Source organism: Mastigoproctus giganteus, chromosome 8 (assembly GCF_048544385.1).
Source record: "Mastigoproctus giganteus isolate SK-2022 chromosome 8, ASM4854438v1, whole genome shotgun sequence".
Classification (NCBI taxonomy): domain Eukaryota; kingdom Metazoa; phylum Arthropoda; class Arachnida; order Uropygi; family Thelyphonidae; genus Mastigoproctus; species Mastigoproctus giganteus.
The window spans coordinates 139,266,954-139,286,771 of NC_143582.1; the positions used below are offsets into that span (position 1 = coordinate 139,266,954).

General features: G+C 39.8%; 1 protein-coding gene across 1 annotated transcript; it reads left to right on the forward strand.

Moving 5' to 3' along the window:
- Nucleotides 1-18,621: 18,621 nt before the first annotated feature.
- On the forward strand, nt 18,622-19,512 carry LOC150081853 (uncharacterized). The gene has a single exon (XM_090380345.1). It carries the CDS (start codon nt 18,622-18,624, stop codon nt 19,510-19,512), a length of 891 nt encoding a protein of 296 aa, XP_090236471.1.
- The last annotated feature ends 306 nt before the right edge of the window (nt 19,513-19,818 follow it).

Sequence of the window (19,818 nt, forward strand, 5' to 3'; positions counted from 1 at the left end):
CAGTTCGATCCTAGTAAAGGGCTCCTCCTCTTCGATTGTTGTGTAGGTACTATTTCTTAGGCAGAGCGATGTTTGTTCTGGGGTGGTTGGATCCAGGTGTTTCTGGAACATGGCATCTAGGATATTATTGATGGATTCCTGCCACGTTTTGGTGTACTCCCCTTGTGGCTTCTTGGTTGTGGGGATGACTTCGCCTCTGGGGAGTTTATTTGTGGTCACTCTGTAGACCACTCCCCAGGGGTTGTCGTTTCCAACTGTGGATACTAGGTGCTCCCAGGAGCGTTGTTTTCGTTCACGGATCTTTGCTGTATATTGATTCCTGGCCGTTCGGTACTGTTGTCGTAGTGCTTCCACCTCTACTGCAGGCCAGCTACGCCTGGCACGTTGAAAATTTTTTCGGCAGGTGTTTACCACACGTCTGAGTTGTTGTAATTCTGGGGACCACCAGGGAACAGCTCCCGGAGTAGGTTTTTTTCCGCTTTATGGAATTGTTTGCTGCATCTGTGATAAGCTTGACAATTTTAGCTTGGTGTCTATCTGGGTCTAGTCCTTCTGTGTCAAGTGCTTGAGCAGCTGTACGTAATGACTCCTGGAAGAGAGGCCAGTCTGCCTTCTCAACAGCATATCTGTGTTGCATTTGTCTATGTACCATTTGTCTATTCAGTTTCCGGTTTAGTTGAAAGGTAATTGTTCGGTGATCAGATGAGGTCCAGTCTTCTCTGACAGTCCAGAATGCAATGTGGTCCGCTAGAGATCTGGTAGCCAAAGTAACATCAATCGTGGCCTCCCACATCGTGTTTGAAAATGTTGGTAGGTTGTTTGGTTTGTTAAGGATCATATAGCAACTGTTTGCCAGATACTCCTCCAGGTGTTGTCCATTTACCGCGCCACGTCGCTCCGGGGTTTCACTAAATCATGCCGGCGAACGGCAGTTTGCATCAGCGCCCACTACGATTTTAGCGTTCGGGAATTCCTCCAGAACATTTTGCAGGTAAGTTATAGCTGGGAGGATATCTCCTGGCCGACAGTAAAGCGATACTGCATAAAATTCGCCCAGTGCAGTGATGACGTGGGCACATACAGCCCATGAGAGACAGTAATTTGTGATTTTGGTGACTGTGTAGTCTGGATTTCTGATTAGAATGGCGGCCCATGGCGTTTCATCATCAGTTTGCACGATTTTATACTTCAGGGGATATCCCTTGACCTTCTTACTGTGCGTATATGGTTCCTGGATGAGGAACCATATATAGGTTTTCCAGGTTTTCCTCGTTTGCTGTCCTGGTCAGCTGCGCGGCAACTGCCTTGGACCTCTGGGCGTTTAATTGTGCAAATAGTACCCTGTTATTATATGGTCTAAGATGTGTACCCATAATCGAGTCTCAATTGGTATGTACTCCTTGCTTTTTGGTATATAGGGCACTTATTGTCCCTGATAGAGTGATCCGCTTGCAGCTTTTGTGACTTGCAGTTTGCACACATAGGTGGTTTGTCCTTTTTTGGGCATGATTTAAATTCGTGGCCTCGTTCAGCGCAATGGCCACATGTAGGCTGGGTTTGGGCACAGGTATGTGTTGTGTGCCCGAAGCGGCCACATCTAAAGCATTTGGGTACAGACACATGCTCCCTGTAGCGGTGGCTGCCCCAGTTTATAAATACTCTGTTTTGCTGGCTGATGGTTTTCCACGCAGCTGGCGATAGTTCCACGACCCAATTTGTGACCATGCCTGATCTGGATCTCGTTTGATGTTTTGGTGTTATTAGGCTTGTGGGTTCCATGTCTGGGTGATCTCGCTGGAGGTTTCTTGTATAGAGTTCATCCTGCAACATTTCTGGGGTCAGATCCTTGTCGGTGTCGTAGATTACAATACTCGGTCCTCTTCTTTTTGGTGGCGCTGCTTCCAGGCCAAGGGTTTGAATCTTTGGATTTGTAATTATCTTTTTAGCATCCTCTGCTGTCTGTGTCTCAATTATCACACCTATATTACGCGTTTTGCGGACTGACTTTATTTTAGTCGTTTTTAGATCGCCTGCGAGGTTTGTAATGACAGTGTTTTTTACCTCTTCGCTTGTGGGATGTTCCTCTGTGGAGGTTGGTCGGAGGATGACCAAATGTGGTGTTGGCAGGAGAGTCTTTCGTTTGGGTATGTTTTCTGCGGTTAACACTTGCGGTTCTTGTGTTTTGATCCTCAGCACGTCGGAGTAGGACGGGGCGCGCTGTGGCATTTCTTTCGCCCTTCCTTCCTGATAGACTTCCAGTTTGGCGTTTGCGATTTCATACTTTGATTGAGTGTCAAGAAGTATGGTCTCTAGTTTGCTCCATATGGTGACTATGTCGGCCCGAAGCACTGTTGTTATTCTATTTGTTTGTTCTTTAAAGAGTGTTTCGAGTGCCGTTCGGAGCACAAGTATTTGTTGGAGAACAGGGCCCTCAGGGATGTTAGGGTCCAGGACATGTTTGTCCTGTTTTTTTCTATCACCTGCCAGGTCTATCTGTGGTATTGCAGGATCTTGTTGCTCTTTTTGCTCTGTCTGGCTACGCGTCTCCCTCTTGTTCTTGCGTTTTGGTGCTGGGGTGGCCCTCACCTTGTCTGGGCTTTCCTGCAAGTCCACGCTGGCTGGGTCGATTCCCGGTCCCATTTGGGCATCTGCAGATGTTTTTTCCATTTTTCCTTCTGTAGTTCTCGGGTTTTACGGATAATCGGAAAAACTTCGGATTAGCGGGTACTAGGTCAGCAGTTAGAAATTACTGCCAAGTTGATGATGAATGGAAGTTGCCACAAGTCCGTAGCTATAATAGTAGCTGAGTTACAGCTGGCAGAAGATTTGGGCTATCCCCCACTGATACAGATGTGGGGGGGGGAACAGTCAAATTAAGAGATGTTCCCAGAACGGAGCAGATTTCTGTGGGGGTATTTCAGGGAGCGGGAGGCGTTAGCGACACTTATATTTACATAACTTAAATACTTTACAATTTGAAAACAAAAACCATGTAGAGTCTATGGTGGGGGGGAGTCACTAAATACATATTTTTAAGTTCATTTTACACAACTGAGGGCACAGTTTGTTGGAACAGTCTTCCAGCTCGGGTTTACACTGGTGGGCACCCTTCCCAGTCAATTGCAACATACTAGCGTGGCCACCGCGTTATATCGGCGCCTTTCTATAGCCTTGCTGCCAGCCACATGGTGACCAGTGCAGTCTGGCAAACAAAGGATATAGATACTAACGCTAGTAATCTGCTAAATTCCCAATAGAATATGTTCAAAATTTCTTACCAGGGGGATCCTCTAAACAGCATCTTTGAAGGAGACCACAATTTAAAACTTAAACTATGGTTTAACCACATATTTAAACAGAACTTTTACGGAGCGTTGCGACAGACGTCCACGCTGGTTCGGCGGCCATATTTCCTTAACGTACGGTGTAACAACGTGGTCAAGCTGAAATTTATGAACGTCCGTAATTTAGCTTTGCCTTAGAAGTTTGTCACAAAAATAACATCAGTCAATTCGCCAACCCAATAGAAATCCAGTAGACTTGATATTTTAACAGAAATATCCAAATACACCACTAAATTTTAACATTTTGAAGAGCACTGAAAAAACGTGCGTCTGGCCAGTACTTGGTCAGCGCCACCTCATGATTCGCAGTCTTGACTGTCTGACTTGGGAATTATATCAGAACACTACCGTATGAGACTCTCCAGAATTTAAATGAATTTAAAATTAAAATTACACCCCACCTGAATTCTCACACCCCCAGCAACATCAATGATTCGCCGCACCCGGAATCGAAGGCTAAGTTCTCCCAACCCGACCCCCAAAATACATCAATCCACAAATACACAACCATAAGTGAAAGAAGACGTTATGTCCAGAAATAAAATCAAGCATAAATTTTCAAAATTAACGTTAAAATGATTTTAATTGTTTTATTACTGTAATCATTTTACAGTAATAAAACAATTCCGGGTGCTTCGAATCATTGCTGTCACTGCTTAAGAGAATTCATGTGGTGTAATTTTAATTTTATATTCGTTTAAATTCTGGAGAGTGTCATATGGAAGTGTTCTAAGGATCACATTGAGGTAAATTTATATTATTCTTGTACATATTATTCGTATATCATATTTTTAGCATCTACTATAGCGTCCGGTAGACCTCATGCTATAGTGCCGGTAGCCTGCACTCTGTAGTGTATTTCCACACTACAGAGTTCAGTAGACCGCACGCTACAGCAGCACCAGAAATGGTGTTCCTCTTCCTGAAGTTAATGTGGCGGGAAAATATAATAGCATTAGTGTGAATGGGGTGTGTTACACCCCAACTGATTTTTTTCCATTTAAAGATGCAATATTTAAAATTTTTGCGAGTTCGTTTATTTTCTGTTATTTTTGTTTAGAAACCAAAGAAACGTATTTTGAAAACGATATTTTTACAATTATTTTTATTACAGTTAGTACAGAGTGCGAGCCCTTTTGGAAAAAAAAATAAATGTTACTGAAAGAGGTCGGAATCCGACCAATCATAGGATTTACCATAAAGGTCTGAAATTCGGACTTTTATTTGGGGACTTTAGGAATTATATACTACCCCCCACTTTTAAAATCGAAATGATATCTTGTTTAAAAATCTAAAAAGTGAATGAACTAGGAAATTATAATTTCTTACTTTTTTACAGTCTGATTTTCAGTTTTCCGATTTACAAGCGCACAGGGAAGCTATATTTCCAATCCCAGAAAGCTTGGTGATAGTGAAAAAATGCCAGCACTGAAAATTTCTTGGTTCATTCACCTTTCCGATTTTTAAACAAAAACATATAGAATACTCTTGTTTAAAAATCGGAAAATGAATGAACTATATGATGTAGAACATTTTTTGATATTTCGAACTTTTACCTAAGTGCATTGGTAAAAGTTCGGCTTTAGAATAGAATAGAATAGAATCTTTAATTGCAGCATGATATACATACAATTAGTCCCGTCATGGCATGGTGGTGTCAGGGGTTAACAAAACATATTTACAAAAGAGATACACATGAGAAAAAAGATAAATCAGATTATTAACAAAGCACAGTTTTACATTTTCAGTTCGACGAGGATAGCCTTCCTGTATTTTTTATTTTTGACCACTTCTTGGAGGTCCCCGTCGATGGCTTGCAGTGAGGGCAGCATTTGCTTTGGCAGGAATCTGTCGGTTAGTACTAGCCGGTTACGGTTTGCTAGCAGCTGTGCTGAAGACCGGAGATAAGGGGGAGGAATGCGCCAAGAGCAGTGATCCCAGAAGTTCGGCTCTGTAATTTTACCGGTGGCCATCTTGATGGTGAACAGCAGCCTTCTTTCTCCGATGTAGGACCGGAGCCTGCGTAGGTGAAGAGCTTCTGCTAACTGCGTTGATCTGAGAGCTGGGGGAAGGTGGAGTTTGCTGTTGGCCCATTTTAGAAGCCAGAATTCGGCAGAGAATATTCTTTTAATGTTGGATTCGGCGGCCGATGCCCATATCTCTGAAGCATACAGTATTGTCGGGTAAAGGATTGATACGATGTATCTTTTTACCAGTTGTGGGTCGGTGGTGTGGAGCAGCTGTTGTTTGGCGACCCAGCGTAGTGAATTCAGCCTCGACTGTATGAGGTTTATGTGATCGTTGAAAGATAGTTTGGAGTCGAAGACGACCCCCAGATCTTTGTGTGTTTGAACACTTGGAACTGAGGAGCCGTTAAGCACAGGCTGCAACGTTGTTGGGCTGTCCTTTAGAGAATACGTTATTTGCGCCGATTTTAGGGGGTTGATTTGGAGGTTGAAGGTATTGAGGTAGTCAGCCATGTCCTGCAGTTTGCTAGTGATTTGCTGAGTGATTTCGGCTGCCGAGTTGGATGGCGATATTCTAGTAAGGAGCTTGACATCGTCAGCATATGTGATCCAATTGCACTTATTGGTCACAAATGGCACCATGATTGCTGAGAAGAGAATGCCAGACAGGACCCCCCCTTGAGGTACGCCGGCAGTTATGTGACGCGTGAAGGTCTTTGTTCCGATCTTTAGAACAAGGGTCCTCTTCGATAGGAGAGATTCTAGGAACCAGAGAACATCGCCGCGAAAATTGAAGTAGTTTTCTAAGAGATGTAGGAGATGAGGTATATAGATGGCATCAAATGCGGAATGGATGTCAAGATATATAACCGACAATTCCTGTCTTTGTTCAAAGGCATCTAAGATGTGCAGAGTGGTTGTTGCAAGGTTAGTTATAGTTAGATAAGAAAAGAAAATGTTTCTGTTCTCCATCTAATTTTCCAACGACAGCATGCAAAAAGTGAAAAACTCTCTACGAAATAGACAATAATAATAATAACTAGGAGGCTTCGCTTTGCTCGCCAAGCCCCGTGCATGCTTTTCTATGTAAAATGTAGAGGTATCAATGAACAATCTTTTCTGCCTAAAAGATACACCTGAGAAAAACGCACTGATCGATATCTAATCAGAAAATAACCTATGTAATTATTTTCCTGTGCATTTTGTAGTGCGCGGCATTCTCAAGGTCGAAAAAATTTCACTATGTAATTATTTACCTGAATTTACAGAGGTCACTCAGGAAAAGGCCTGGTGAAAATTCAGATCTTGGGTACCACTCCATACTTCGACTAAGTCAGGAAGAAGGCAGTGATTGGCAAGTGCCACTCACTATATAGTCCCGCCCCCTTTCCTCCTAGATTGACATGCATAGGGTGTTTATCCCCCTACATGCTGCTGTTTTAAAATCGGGAGCTCGTTTTCCGATTTTAAAACAGCAGGATAGGGGTATAAAAAATCTACCTAAGCTAGGCACCCCCTCCCACTCGATGACACAAAACAATCAGAGGGGACTCACACCTGGTGAGTATGGGCTGGCAAACCCAGGGTCCTGAGGTGGATATCATCATTCTTCTCTTTCTTGGTAATGCCTTTCTACTTTTCTCTCTCTCTCTCTCACACACACACACACACACACACACACACACACACACACACACACACACACACACACACACACAGAGGGTAACTCGGGAATTTTTTTTGTTTTTTTTTGGCTGGTGCAGCATAAGCCTCAGTCTTCCTTGTACCATGTGACTAATAATAATAATAATAATAATAATAATAAACGCATTCACAATAATCACCCAATCACAGAATTCTACCATACAATCACTGTGTTCTATGACCACGCCCACTGCACATAGACAAGTGGTACCCAAATGATAGATTTTAGCCAAAGACCTTTTACTTTGGCTTCCATAATGCATCAGGAATATTGTTGCATCTCAAAAAGCAGGACTAAAATATTTAACTTAAATATTTAGAAACTAAACAAATATTTAAAATATTTACAAAATACTAACTATTTACAAATATACAATATTCATTAATATACAAAATACTCAACTACTGTATTTACAAAGATACAAAAGACTGAGAAGCACGTGCACGAGTTTGGTGAATGTTATGGTGGCAGTTGTAAATAATTAATTGCATTTGTAGTGACATAATTGCCTTGCTCTCTTCTCCCATTGGCACAAATAAATATCACTAGAAAAGGAAATTTTTTTAATGTGTAGAGAAATTATTATTATTATTATTATTATTATTATTATTATTATTATTATCCATATGATGCAAGGAAGCCTGAGGCTTATGCTGCACCAGGAAGAAAAAAAGTTCCCAAGTAACCCTGAGAGAAAGAGAGAGAGAGAGAGAGAGAGAGAGAGAGAGAAAGAGAGTCAAAAGTAGAAGGGAATCACCAAGAAAGAGAAGAACGATGATATCCAGCTCAGGACCCTGGGTGTGCCAAGCCCATACTCACCAGATGTGGGCCCCCGGAGCTTAGCCGCCTGCTCACTTTGCTCACCAACCCCTGCGCACGCTTTTCTATGTAAAATGTAGAGGTTTAATGAGCAAGTCAAATATTTTCTGCGTAAAAGACACCTGTCGAAAAGCACTGATGAATATCTAATCATGAAATGACCTATGTAATTATACTGTTGGGGAAACTTAAGAACCAACACTATTTCTAAAGATTACAACCACAAAATCAAATGAAACAGCCTGTGGCGATTTCAATAACTGTTCATTAGAAAGCTGGTGCACATGTAAAAATTTGAATCTTGATGACAGGGCTCACATGAACAGATAAAAGCAGCAGTTCAGCATTTATGTGCAAATTACCAAATGGTGAGCACGATCGTTACAGATGTTCGATTGGTTTCATACAGTGCTACAGACAACGAAATGGCCAGTAGACAACATCTGGATGACTTTACTCGGGGTCGAATAATTGGGAAACTCGGGAGAGGTCGAAGTGCGAGGAGTGTGCTGCAGAGTTCGGTATCACCCAAAGCATCGTCTCATGTCAAGCTCTCAGCTGCTCAACTCAACGCCAGAGCTCACTCCTGGGCATCAGGCAACACAGCGGCAATCTCCAAGGCAGAATGCGCTGGTCCCAAAGGAACTAGTTATTGTTGGTGACTCTATTGTCAGGGAGAAGGGGGAATATGTTGTGTTAAAAGGATAGATGGAACAGGACCAGGGTATGTCTACCAGGGGCAAAAGTTGATGACGTTGTAAAGCATATATCATCTTTTAAAGGCACAATAGGTGATATTGTTGTACACGTTGGCATCAATGACATTAAGAGTAGGAGATCTGCAGATTTCCTTAACAAGTACAGGTCAATGTTGCAAAAAAGTCGTGAGTTAGGGTTAAATTTGAAAGTGTCTGGAATTCTGCCCAGACACGATAGAAGAGAGTACATGATAAGAGCCTTGTCAATCAATTCGGCCCTGAAGGGAATGTGCAAGGCTCAAGGGGAAGAATTTTTTTCAGCGTGGTCCGTGCTTGTTAAGAGGAGAGACTGCTCCCACAGGGATGGGATACACTTAAATAGAAAGGGTGCAAGAATATTTGCTGATGCTATCGAGGCAGTGTTAGGTGGGTCGGAAAACTGCTAGCTTGGGGGATTTCACAGACTAAAAGGTTAAAAGTAGCCGCAGGCAGAGGTGAATGAGATTCTTGCACAACTTCTATTAGAATAAGTAGCGACGTGGAGCGAGAGGTGCTGGGGGTTTCAGGGACTGATGGCAGTCATCGTGCAACAGGTGGATATATGGGATGTGTCAGGGTAACTAGGAATAGGAATAGGTGCATATATGCTTGCATGTATACCAATGCTAAAAGTATAGTAAATAAATTTGATGAATTTGAAGTGTTAGTCAAGACATCAAAGGCGGATATTGTTGGGCTATCAGAGACGTGGTGTCACACTGATATTAGGAATCCAGAATTGATTGGGGAGTACAATATGTGCAGAAAGGATAGACAGGATAGGAAGGGAAGAAGGTGTCATGCTGTTAATTAAGAAAAACATAAAATCAAAGGAAGTGCATTCAGTTGATATAGATGAACAGTGCACTGTTGAGTCAGTTTGGTGTGACATAAGCACTGGGAAAGCAAAAATAAGAGTAGGAGTGTGTTATTGGCCTAATGACTCGAATGAGTACAATGAACAATTGAACAGAGAAATAGAGTGGGCTAGTAAATCAGAATGTCTTATAATAGGGAATTTTAACTTCCCAGATATTGACTAGAACTTGTGGGTTGTTCACTCACACACTAGTAAGACTTTTGTGGATTTATTGGATGATTGTTTTCTGCAGCAGCATGTTCGAGAGGCAACCAGAGAGGGTAATACTCTTGGTCTGGTTATCAGCAGTGATCATCCGTTTATTAAGAATTTGCAGATAAAGGAACTACTAGGTGGCAGTGATCACAGTGCACTGATGTGGAATTTACTTAAAGATATAATTACCATCAGGGGTAAAGGAAAGGGCTTTTGCTTCCATAAAGGTGAGTACAGTGGTCTCAGACAGTTTTTAAATTCTGTACAGTGGGATCAACTGACGATGTTACCAACAGTAAATTCTAAGTGGGAAGCATTCAAGGAATTAATCGTGGGAGCTACTAAAAGTTTCATACCTATTAAGAAATATTGTTCAAGATTTAGGCCTAAATGGTTATCAAATGAACTAATGAGACTCGTGACAGAGAAGAAAAATGCATGGGATGCATATAAATTATCAAGCGACTCAGAAGCCTATGGCAGATATAAGCTAGTCTGTAATCAGATCACAAAGGAGGTTAGGCAGGCGAAGGCAGATTACGAGAAATCTTTGGCAAAGGATGCTAAGAAAAACAGCAAAGATTTCTTTACTTATATAAACTCTAAAACGAAGGAGAGGAATCTGATTGGTCCACTTGATATCGATGGTTCGACTGTTGATGATCCTGCTCAGATAGCAAACAAACTGAATGAGTATTTTGCATCTACATTCACACATGAGGAGTTATTAAGGTTTGAAAATGGAAGAAGGTTATCAAATTGTAGCAGGGTGCTTAATGATCTTGTAATAACTGAGAGCAAAGTGGATGAGAAATTGTTGAAGTTAAACATAAGAAAGGCACCTGGGATGGATGGGATCTATCCAGTTATATTAGAGGAGGCGGCGTATCAACTAAGCAAACCCTTAGCCATAATTATGAAAGCATCCTTGGACTCAGGGGAGGTCCCCACGGACTGGAGATGTCCAAATATATACCCAATTCACAAAGGGAGATCGAAGGGTGACACTATAATTACAGACTAGTTAGTTTAACTTCTGTTCCGGGTAAAATAATGGAGTCACTGGTTAAAGATGCATTGCAGGATCATCTAGACAAGAGTGCAGCAATAATTCAGACACAGCATGGGTTTGTTAAGGGAAAGTCTTGTCTGACAAATTTGATAGGATATTATGATGTGGTTACAAAGGAACTGGATGCAAAAAATAATTTTGATATCATATATTTGGATTTCAGGATAGCTTTTGACACTGTTGCGCATGGAAGACTATTGTACAAATTGGAGCAGAATGGTATTAAGGGTAAGTTGCTACAGTGGATAAAAGGATGGTTGAGTGGGAGATGACAGAGGGTGGTAATCAATGGGTACTACTCTTCATGGACTAATGTTATTATTGGAGTCCCAGAGGGTTCGGTGTTGGGTCCACTGTTGTTTTGTATATTTATCAATGATATTGATGAAGGTATATCAGGCTTAGTGTCGAAGTTGCAGATGATACAAAGGTTAGCAGGGTTGTTAATGACAGTAATGGCAGTGTGCTACTGCAACAGGATCTAGAAAATTTTTGCAGCTGGGCTAAGAAGTGGCAACTGAAGTTTAACCTTGAAAAATGCAAAGTACTGCATATGGGTAGAAGTAACCCCAGAGAAACGTACCAACTGTGTGGTACTACACTTAAGGTGGTAGAAAATGAAAAAGACCTGGTAGTAATTGTGCAGTCAGATATGAAGTTTTCTGAGCAATGCAGACAGGCTGCCAGGGCAGGTTTTGTCAATGACATATAGGAATTTCGCTAGCAGGGAAAAGGAAGTGATTGTCCCTCTGTATAAGGCAATGGTCACGCCACGCCTTGAGTACAGGTCTGGAGGCCTCATTTTAGGAAGGATGTAAATTTGCTTGAGCGTGTACAGAGAAGGGCAACAAGATTGGTGAGGGGAAATGAAGGGATCCTCTTACCAAGAGAGGCTTAAGTTCTGCAAATTGCAGTGGCTGGAGACTAGGCACTTGCGAGGTGATCTGATTGAGGTGTATATCAGTTTCTATAAATTTCTATCAGCATGGCCCACACTTGTAGGTAGAAGGAATTTGTTTTGTAGAGACGGGATACACTTAAGCAAAGGTGGTGCAAAAGTTTTTGCCAGTATTATTGAGGATACCTTAAAGGCTCAGGGAAACTGCTAGTTAGGGGGGATGTGGGTAATACTGACACGCGTTTATCTGATAATATTGGTCAATGTAACTCTTGCACATACCTTAAGAGTTCTTATCTGTTACCCCAACTGGACATATTATCTAGATGTTCTGGGGGCAAAGACGTTTCACGTGAGCAGGTAGCTAATATCAGGGAAGAGAGCCTAAAAAACTTCAAGGGTTGTGTTAGGGTTGTTAAATATACAAGAACAGTAAATCTTAATTGTTTATACAGTAACGTTAGAAGTGTCGTCAATTAAATGAGCGAATTCGAACTGCTGGTTAAAACAAGTAACGCGGACATAATAGGGCTTACGGAGACGTGGTGCCACCCGGAAATTGGGGATGATGAGTTTCAGTACGGCTTGTATAATGTATTTAGGAAGGATAGAGTAGATAGAAGGGGTGGTGGGGTAATGCTTCTTATCAGAAGCAGCCTGAGTGCGACGATAGCTTTCCCAGATTCAGACATTTCACATGCTAGTATAGAGTCTGTATGGTGTGAGATAGTTGGAAACAAAGGTACAATGCGAGTAGGCGTAATCTACAGACCAGGTGATTGTGAAGACTATGACAAAAGCCTCTACATGCAAATGGAATGGGCAAGTAAGCGTCAATGCCTTATTATGGGTGATTTCAATTTGCCTCTAATTGATTGGAGTAAATGGGAAGGAAACTCGACATGGGGAACAAAATTCTTAAATCAACTAGATGACTGTTATTTGTATCAACATGTCAGGGAAAGTACTAGAGAAAAGAATATCCTAGACCTCATCATCACACATGAATCAGATGACATAACAGGGCTGACAGCAGAGGAACCAGTAGCAGGAAGTGATCACGGAGTTCTACGGTGGATGATGACGAGAGAGGTAGCAGAAGTAAAAGGCAAAGGAATGGGTTTTAATTTCAGAAAAGGAAATTACGATGCCTTAAGGTACTACATGGCCTCTATTAACTGGGTAGATATCGCGCAGAGAATGAATACAATTGAACTGTGGTACGCTTTTAAAACATTAATCACAGATGCCTTGAATGCTTATATACCATTAAAAAAATACTCCGCGAGAAGGGTTCCAAGTTGGATGAATAGTGAAGTTGCCACATTACTTGAGCAGAAAAAGGTGGCATGGAAACGTTACAGAGCAATAAAAAGTACTGAAGCCTATAACAGCTACAAGGCGATGTGTAATAGAGCCACAGAAAAGGTTCGACAGGCAAAGGCAGTTTATGAGAAATCACTAGCAAACAGAGCAAAGAGGGGGGATAAAGAATTCTTCACATATATAAATGCCAAGAAGAGCAGGACAAACCAGATCGGACCTTTACGTAAGGGAAAGGGGATAGTAAAAAATACACCAGCTGCCGTTGCAGATGAACTCAACAGTTATTTTGCATCGATATTTACAAATGAAAAGCCTTTTGTGGCAATGGGAAATTGTGGGAGCGAAGTTAAAAAATATGTAATTAATGATATTGAAATTTCGCAAGATTATTTAATGAAAAAACTTTCAAGCCTACAGACTAGTAAGGCTCCTGGAGTTGATGGAATATACCCTATAATCTTGAGAGAGGCGGCAAGCGAGTGCATTGAACCACTGAGGCTGGTTATGCGAGCATCTCTAGACTCTGGGGAGATTCCCTTGGATTGGAAAAGTGCAAATGTATCTCCCATACATAAGGGTGGCTCTAAAAGTGAATTGGGAAATTATCGACCTGTCAGTCTGACTTCAGTAGTAGGGAAAATCATGGAGGCATTGATCAAGGGTGGAATTCAGGATCATTTGGATCGAATTTAAATTCTCAAGGATACTCAGCATGGTTTTGTAAAGGGAAAATCATGTTTAACAAATCTGGTTCGCTATTTCGAAAGGGTCACTCACGAGCTGGATTTAGGGAATAATTTCGACATTGTTTATTTAGATTTCAGCAAAGCTTTTGACTCAGTCCCACATGAGCGGTTGCTTTATAAGCTGGAACAGGTTGGAATCACTGGGAAAATCCTTAGATGGATAGAAGGATGGCTTCAGGGCAGGAGGCAGAGGGTTGTGATAAATGGCTATTCCTCAGATTGGGTTGATGTAAGAAGTGGGGTTCCCCAAGGATCAGTATTAGGACCACTGTTGTTTTTAATTTTCATAAACGACATTGATGAAGGGATAGAGGGCGTGATGTCTAAATTTGCAGATGATGTTAAAATTGGTAGAGTAGTTAATGATCACTGTCAAGCTGAGCTTCTTCAGAGAGACCTAGATAGACTTCAAGAATGGTCAGAAAAATGGCAGCTGTGCTTTAATCCAACAAAGTGTAAGGTATTACACCTGGGAAACAGTAATCCCAAAATAACTTATTCACTTGGTAGAGTTCAACTAAACCCAGTACTGGAGGAAAGGGACTTGGGTGTTACGATACGGTCAGACATGAAATTCTCTGAGCATTGTAAACAGGTTGCAAGGAAGGCCCATGGTGTCCTATCGATGACCTATCGAACTTTTGCAAGTAGAGATAGGGACGTGATAATCCCATTATATAAGGCCTATGTTAGACCACACTTGGAATACTGTGTTCAAGTATGGAGACCGCACCTAAAGAAAGACATCGAGCTTCTTGAAAGGGTGCAAAGAAGGGTAACTCGCCTGGTGAGATCGGCAAAAGGGCGTCCTTATGAAGAAAGACTTCGAATATGTGGGTTGCAGAGTTTGGAAACTAGACACCTTAGAGGAGATTTGATTGAGGTGTTTAAGGCTCTGAGAGGCATCAGTAAAATGAATGAGGACAAAATTTTCAAGATTATAAATGATGCTAGAACTAGGGGACATAAATTCAAGTTACGCGGGGAAATGTTTAGATTGGACTGCAGGAAGTTTTATTTTAGCCAGCGAGTTATAAATTACTGGAATAAGTTGCCTTCATGGGTGGTAGAGGCCGACAGTTTGGGGAAATTCAAAGGTCATCTGGATAGTACTTTCGGGTAAGGGAAGCGCATAGGATGATAGGATTAATTTCCTTTTTATTTAATTTTTAATTTCATTTTATTATTTTTATTTATTTATTAATTATTATTATTTATTTATTTATTTAATTTTTGTTTTTATCATTGTTTTGTTCGGATTTTTTTTTTTTTTTTTTTTTTTTGGCTGGTGCAGCATAAGCCATAGGCTTTCTTGCACCATACGGCCGTTACTAATACTAATACTAATAATATAAGGCCTTAAATGGGTTGAGCACATTGAACTCTGATGGGATCCTTCCACTTGTTCAGATTACGAACCTAAGGGGGCATAAATTAAAATTAAGAAAAGACAGATGTAGAATAGATATGCGGAAATTTGCCATTAGCCATCGGGCGGTTAATTGATGGAACAAACTTTCATGTGTCGTTGTTGAAGATGATAGGTTAAATAAATTTAAGGAGGAACTGGACAGGCATTTGGAGGGAATGGTGTGATTTTTTTTTTTTTTTTTTTTTTTTTCTTGGCTGATGCTGCATAAGCTCATACAATTGCTTTTTTGCATCACATGCCACTAATACTACTACTACTACTACTATTTCCTGAAATGATGATCGTTTTGGATTGTGTTTTTCATTTCGATTTTTTTTTTGCGAAAAAGGGGTTAAAAATTAATAAAGCAAACAAACAGATGTACGATTCAACAGAACGCTAATTAACGTCTGCAGTTTCAGCTCTATCGCAGCTATTAATTTTAATTTTCACGACCAACGGGATGTATGTCATTACTGAAGTAATGTATACTGAAATTAAAAATTAATTAGTCAGCGTATTTGCAGCTATTATCAGCTATTTTAAAGAAGTTTAGTCTACTTGATAATGCTACCTCTGGCCCCTTGGCCATTGCCACCAGGTCTTTTCCCTTTACAGCAGCCAACTCTCAAATTGTTTCATCTTCACTTCTATAACGCGCGTGCAACTACAGCAGCAAACTTTCAGAGAGGAAAAGATAACAATTTATAAACTATCCCAGATTAAAAGCAGACAGAAAAACAACAAAGTAAGCAGGTACGATACTTTTCAACACCTTCAGGTCAAAGTTTGTTTTAGGCCGCTTAATGACGCAGTTATTCATTTTACTGCTGTGTTATCGATCTCGGCCTCTCTTTCAAAACGGTTTTATCGCTTTCTGATAGTCTGAACTTGCGTTTCTGTTTTAAGCATCGTGCCTTGGCAACTGTCTTGATAGAATTACAGTTGTTATTTCTTTTTTTCGTAGCAAAAGGAATTCATAGCAATATCTGTATGTGTCTCAATTATTGAGATTTCTTGCTCAAACTGTTTATTCATAATCATATGTGATTCTTTGGGGTTACGGGGTTGGTTTTTTTTTTTTTTTTTTGATTTTGGTTTTGCATTTGACGAAGACGTACCTTCTGGAGGGAGTGATAAGACTGTTACAAGCTTTATCTGAGTTTGATTGAACATGAGTTCTTTTGGTATCGACAGAACTGCATGTGCCCAGGCAAAAATAGAGAGGTCGAGTGAGACGAAAAGGTTTACCTGAGTTGCAACAGTCTGCTTTCTCCGAAAGAATACGGCATAAGAAGGTTTGGAAGTGATAAGATTTTTAGTTTCCTGATGAGTAATTTTGTTCCCTCTTTTATTTCTAGATTTCATCTCAGTCTTCAAGAGATTTAAAGTATGCTTGCATGATTTCCACTACAGTTAGGACGTTTCATTTTTTTCTGATGGACATTTTATAAAATATCGGTGTAAATACACCATAGTGAACTCATAATGAAAAACTACATAAGTAGTGTAAAGGCATCGATTTAATTGTATCTCATATTGTGACTACCTTCACAACGAGTTACCATGTGTTGCATTACCTCGACTACGTAAGGCTTCATTAATAGAGAATACTATTGTTACTTATTCTCAGTGGGCACCACCACCACTCAGACGGCACCGTTTGAAAAATAGTATGGGATAAGATACTGTTATCCACATACTGTTCCTATTAGACTTAGGAAAGCAAAAAAGGTGTAGGAAAGTGATAGTATTAGAAGAGCCGTTGAAAGAGGAAAGGAACAGTTACTCCTCACACTCACTCACTGAACTAATTAACCACTCATAAATAGCCCCCCCCCCCCCGAATAGGCAACGCTTCCCCATTAGATAAGACCGTTGTTACCTATTCGCGGTAACGAGGGCCCCATCAAGACTCCCCCTACCACCAGAGCTTATTGGCTCTTCGTCGGTGGGTGGGCAGGTACCCTGGTGTTACAATCATGCCAAGTGAAGTTGTGAAGTTATTTCCACAATATAAGAGATGCCAAAAGGTGTGAGGTTATTTCTACAATATGAGAGAGAGAGATGCCAAAAGGTGTGCAAGATATACTTAAATAAAATTTAAATGCTCAAGGCATAATATATTATGAGTTTAAAATACACTATAAAATATCGGTGTAAATACACCATAGTGAACTCATAGTGAAAAACTACGTAAATAGTGTAAAGGCTTTTTATTCAATGGAATAAAATGAAAATGGAAAAAATTCAATGGAAACTTATTCATTTTATTCAATGGAATCCCTGATTCTAATGCTTCTTAGCTAAAAATTCAATGTTCGGTATGATGTTATTAAGTTTAATTCTAAAGTCTCCTCTTGAACATATATCAATTCTGTTCCTTTCCTTTGTTAATATTTTATTTACTAAACTAAAACCACTTTCAACCATATACGACGTTGGAAAACAAAGTACTTTGGCCATTTCAGACCATATTGTTGGATAAAAAAGTTTAGTTATTTTTTATCCCCCACAACTCAGCCATTCCACCTTTTTCGAATTTATATTTGCATTCTTCGTTACATTTTAATTCAATGAATTCTTGAATTTCTGCACTAGCAGACCCGGCATCGCATCCAGTTGGATCTAACATCCATGGCTTCACTTCAAAAGAAAATAAATCTGAAAATCTATTTTCCATTTCACCTTTTAAAGAACACAAATGATCTGAATAATTCTTAAGGTCATTCTCGGTGAGAGATTCATTGAGTTCTAACATACCATGAAACTGTTTTCTCATTAAATTGCTTTCAAATATTTCCAATTTTTTCAATGAAGGCTTTTAATACGTGTTTGCAGTCTATCACTGTAATTAATTTCCCTTGAAGTTAATGTGATATTTCATTAACTTCATTACTTCATTACTTTTCGCGTTATACTGATATATGAAGAAGCTGTTCCAGTGGAGTCTTTTGTTGGATGTTATTCATCCTTTAAATTCTTTTGCCTCCACTCAATCCTTCTGTAAGTTATTGAAACTCATTAGTTTTAAACGAGACGTTCCTTCACATTGATGCAGATAAAAAGTTTTTTTTACTTTCCCTCTGATTGAAAAATGTTAAATTTTATCAATTAAAGAGCACATTATTTAGACAGATTTTTTTTAAAGGGTAGTTTCTTACATCAAATATTGACTTTATTGAAAGAAAAGGACAAACTTTTACAATCAGACCTACACAGTACCAATAGCTAAATAAAACTGAATATGTTCGAATTTCTATGTCGAAATCCGTATTCGGACCTTGATTTTGTTTCAATAAAAATCATGTGAAAAGAGGAGTTCATATAGCTTGTACTGCATCACACGAACTCAATTTATAGTTAAATTGAAGCGATTTGTCTGAATATTAAAGAATTAAAATTTTAAATGAAAATTTTGAATTTTCATTACTTCACTAACCATATCTATCCTATTTTAATTAATTAATGAGCTTAATTAAATTTCATGTCTCTTTGCAGAAAATTTAAAGAAATCTTCTATGCTCCTGTTTAACTTGAGTAGCATACATCAATCAGAAGTAATACAAAAGTGCGAACTGCATTTCAATAAAAGACGTCTTCTGAAATCGGCCAAAGAAATAAGTGAGCAGCCGTTAAATATATTCGCTAAACTCTTCAACGTCACTCATTTAGGCAATATCGATCCCCTTGGTAAAGTGAACATACCCGAAAAGTTACATGGTTGGCTAAATATCGACGTTTCTGAGTGGTTAGTATACCAAGCACGACGAGATTCGGATTTATTAGGAATACAGTTCGAAGCTGACAGGGAACCTGGGTATCGCATTATTCTTACTCTACGAGACTTAATGAGAACAAATACAATGCCATTCCTGGTTATTTTTTCGAAAGTTCATCGTCAATCATCTTATGAAAAAATAAATCATGGTGGTGGTCTTAAAAACCAAATAACGAGAGGACTGTCACTAAATAAGAATGAAAACCTGAGAGGCAAGAGGTCACTATTGGACAACGAACTTCCTGATCATCCAGGCGACAAAGTAACAAATATCCAACAACTAGAAACTCGTGCGAAACACAAGAAAGTAAACCTCAGTGCAATTCCGATAATAGAATCAGCTAAATCTAAAAAGCCGTTTGGTATTGAAAAGAATCACAGTAAAGAACGACAAAGACAAAAACGTGACCTGTTTGAATTTTGGCAGAAACATGAATTGATTAATAGAAATGAATCTGAAATGGTGCATATAGAAAATAATCCATCAAAGCATTGCCAAAAAAAAAAATTGGTCGTAGACTTGGATGATATTGGTTTAAGCGACTGGGTAATTGCACCGCGATATATTGAGATCAATTATTGCTCTGGAAATTGCTTTTTCACTCTTAAAAAGGTAAGACAAATAGATTAAATAATACTGTTTAATACACAGGGTGTCCATAAATTACTGACCATATTACAAATTATTATGTAACAAGAACTACAAAAGATATCAACAGTTTTTTTCAATGGAAAGGAAAACTCAAAAAGTTAATAAGTTTCCACATGGGCACCAATTGTAGCACGTAGGGTGTCCAAATGGTTCACAATTTCGTCACAAGTGATTTCTAGCATTTGGGGCGTCAGGGATGCAACTGCATCAGTGATTCGCTCGCGAAGTTCATTGAGATTTGCAACGGGCGCACGATACACTTGATCCTTCACATAGCCTCCACAG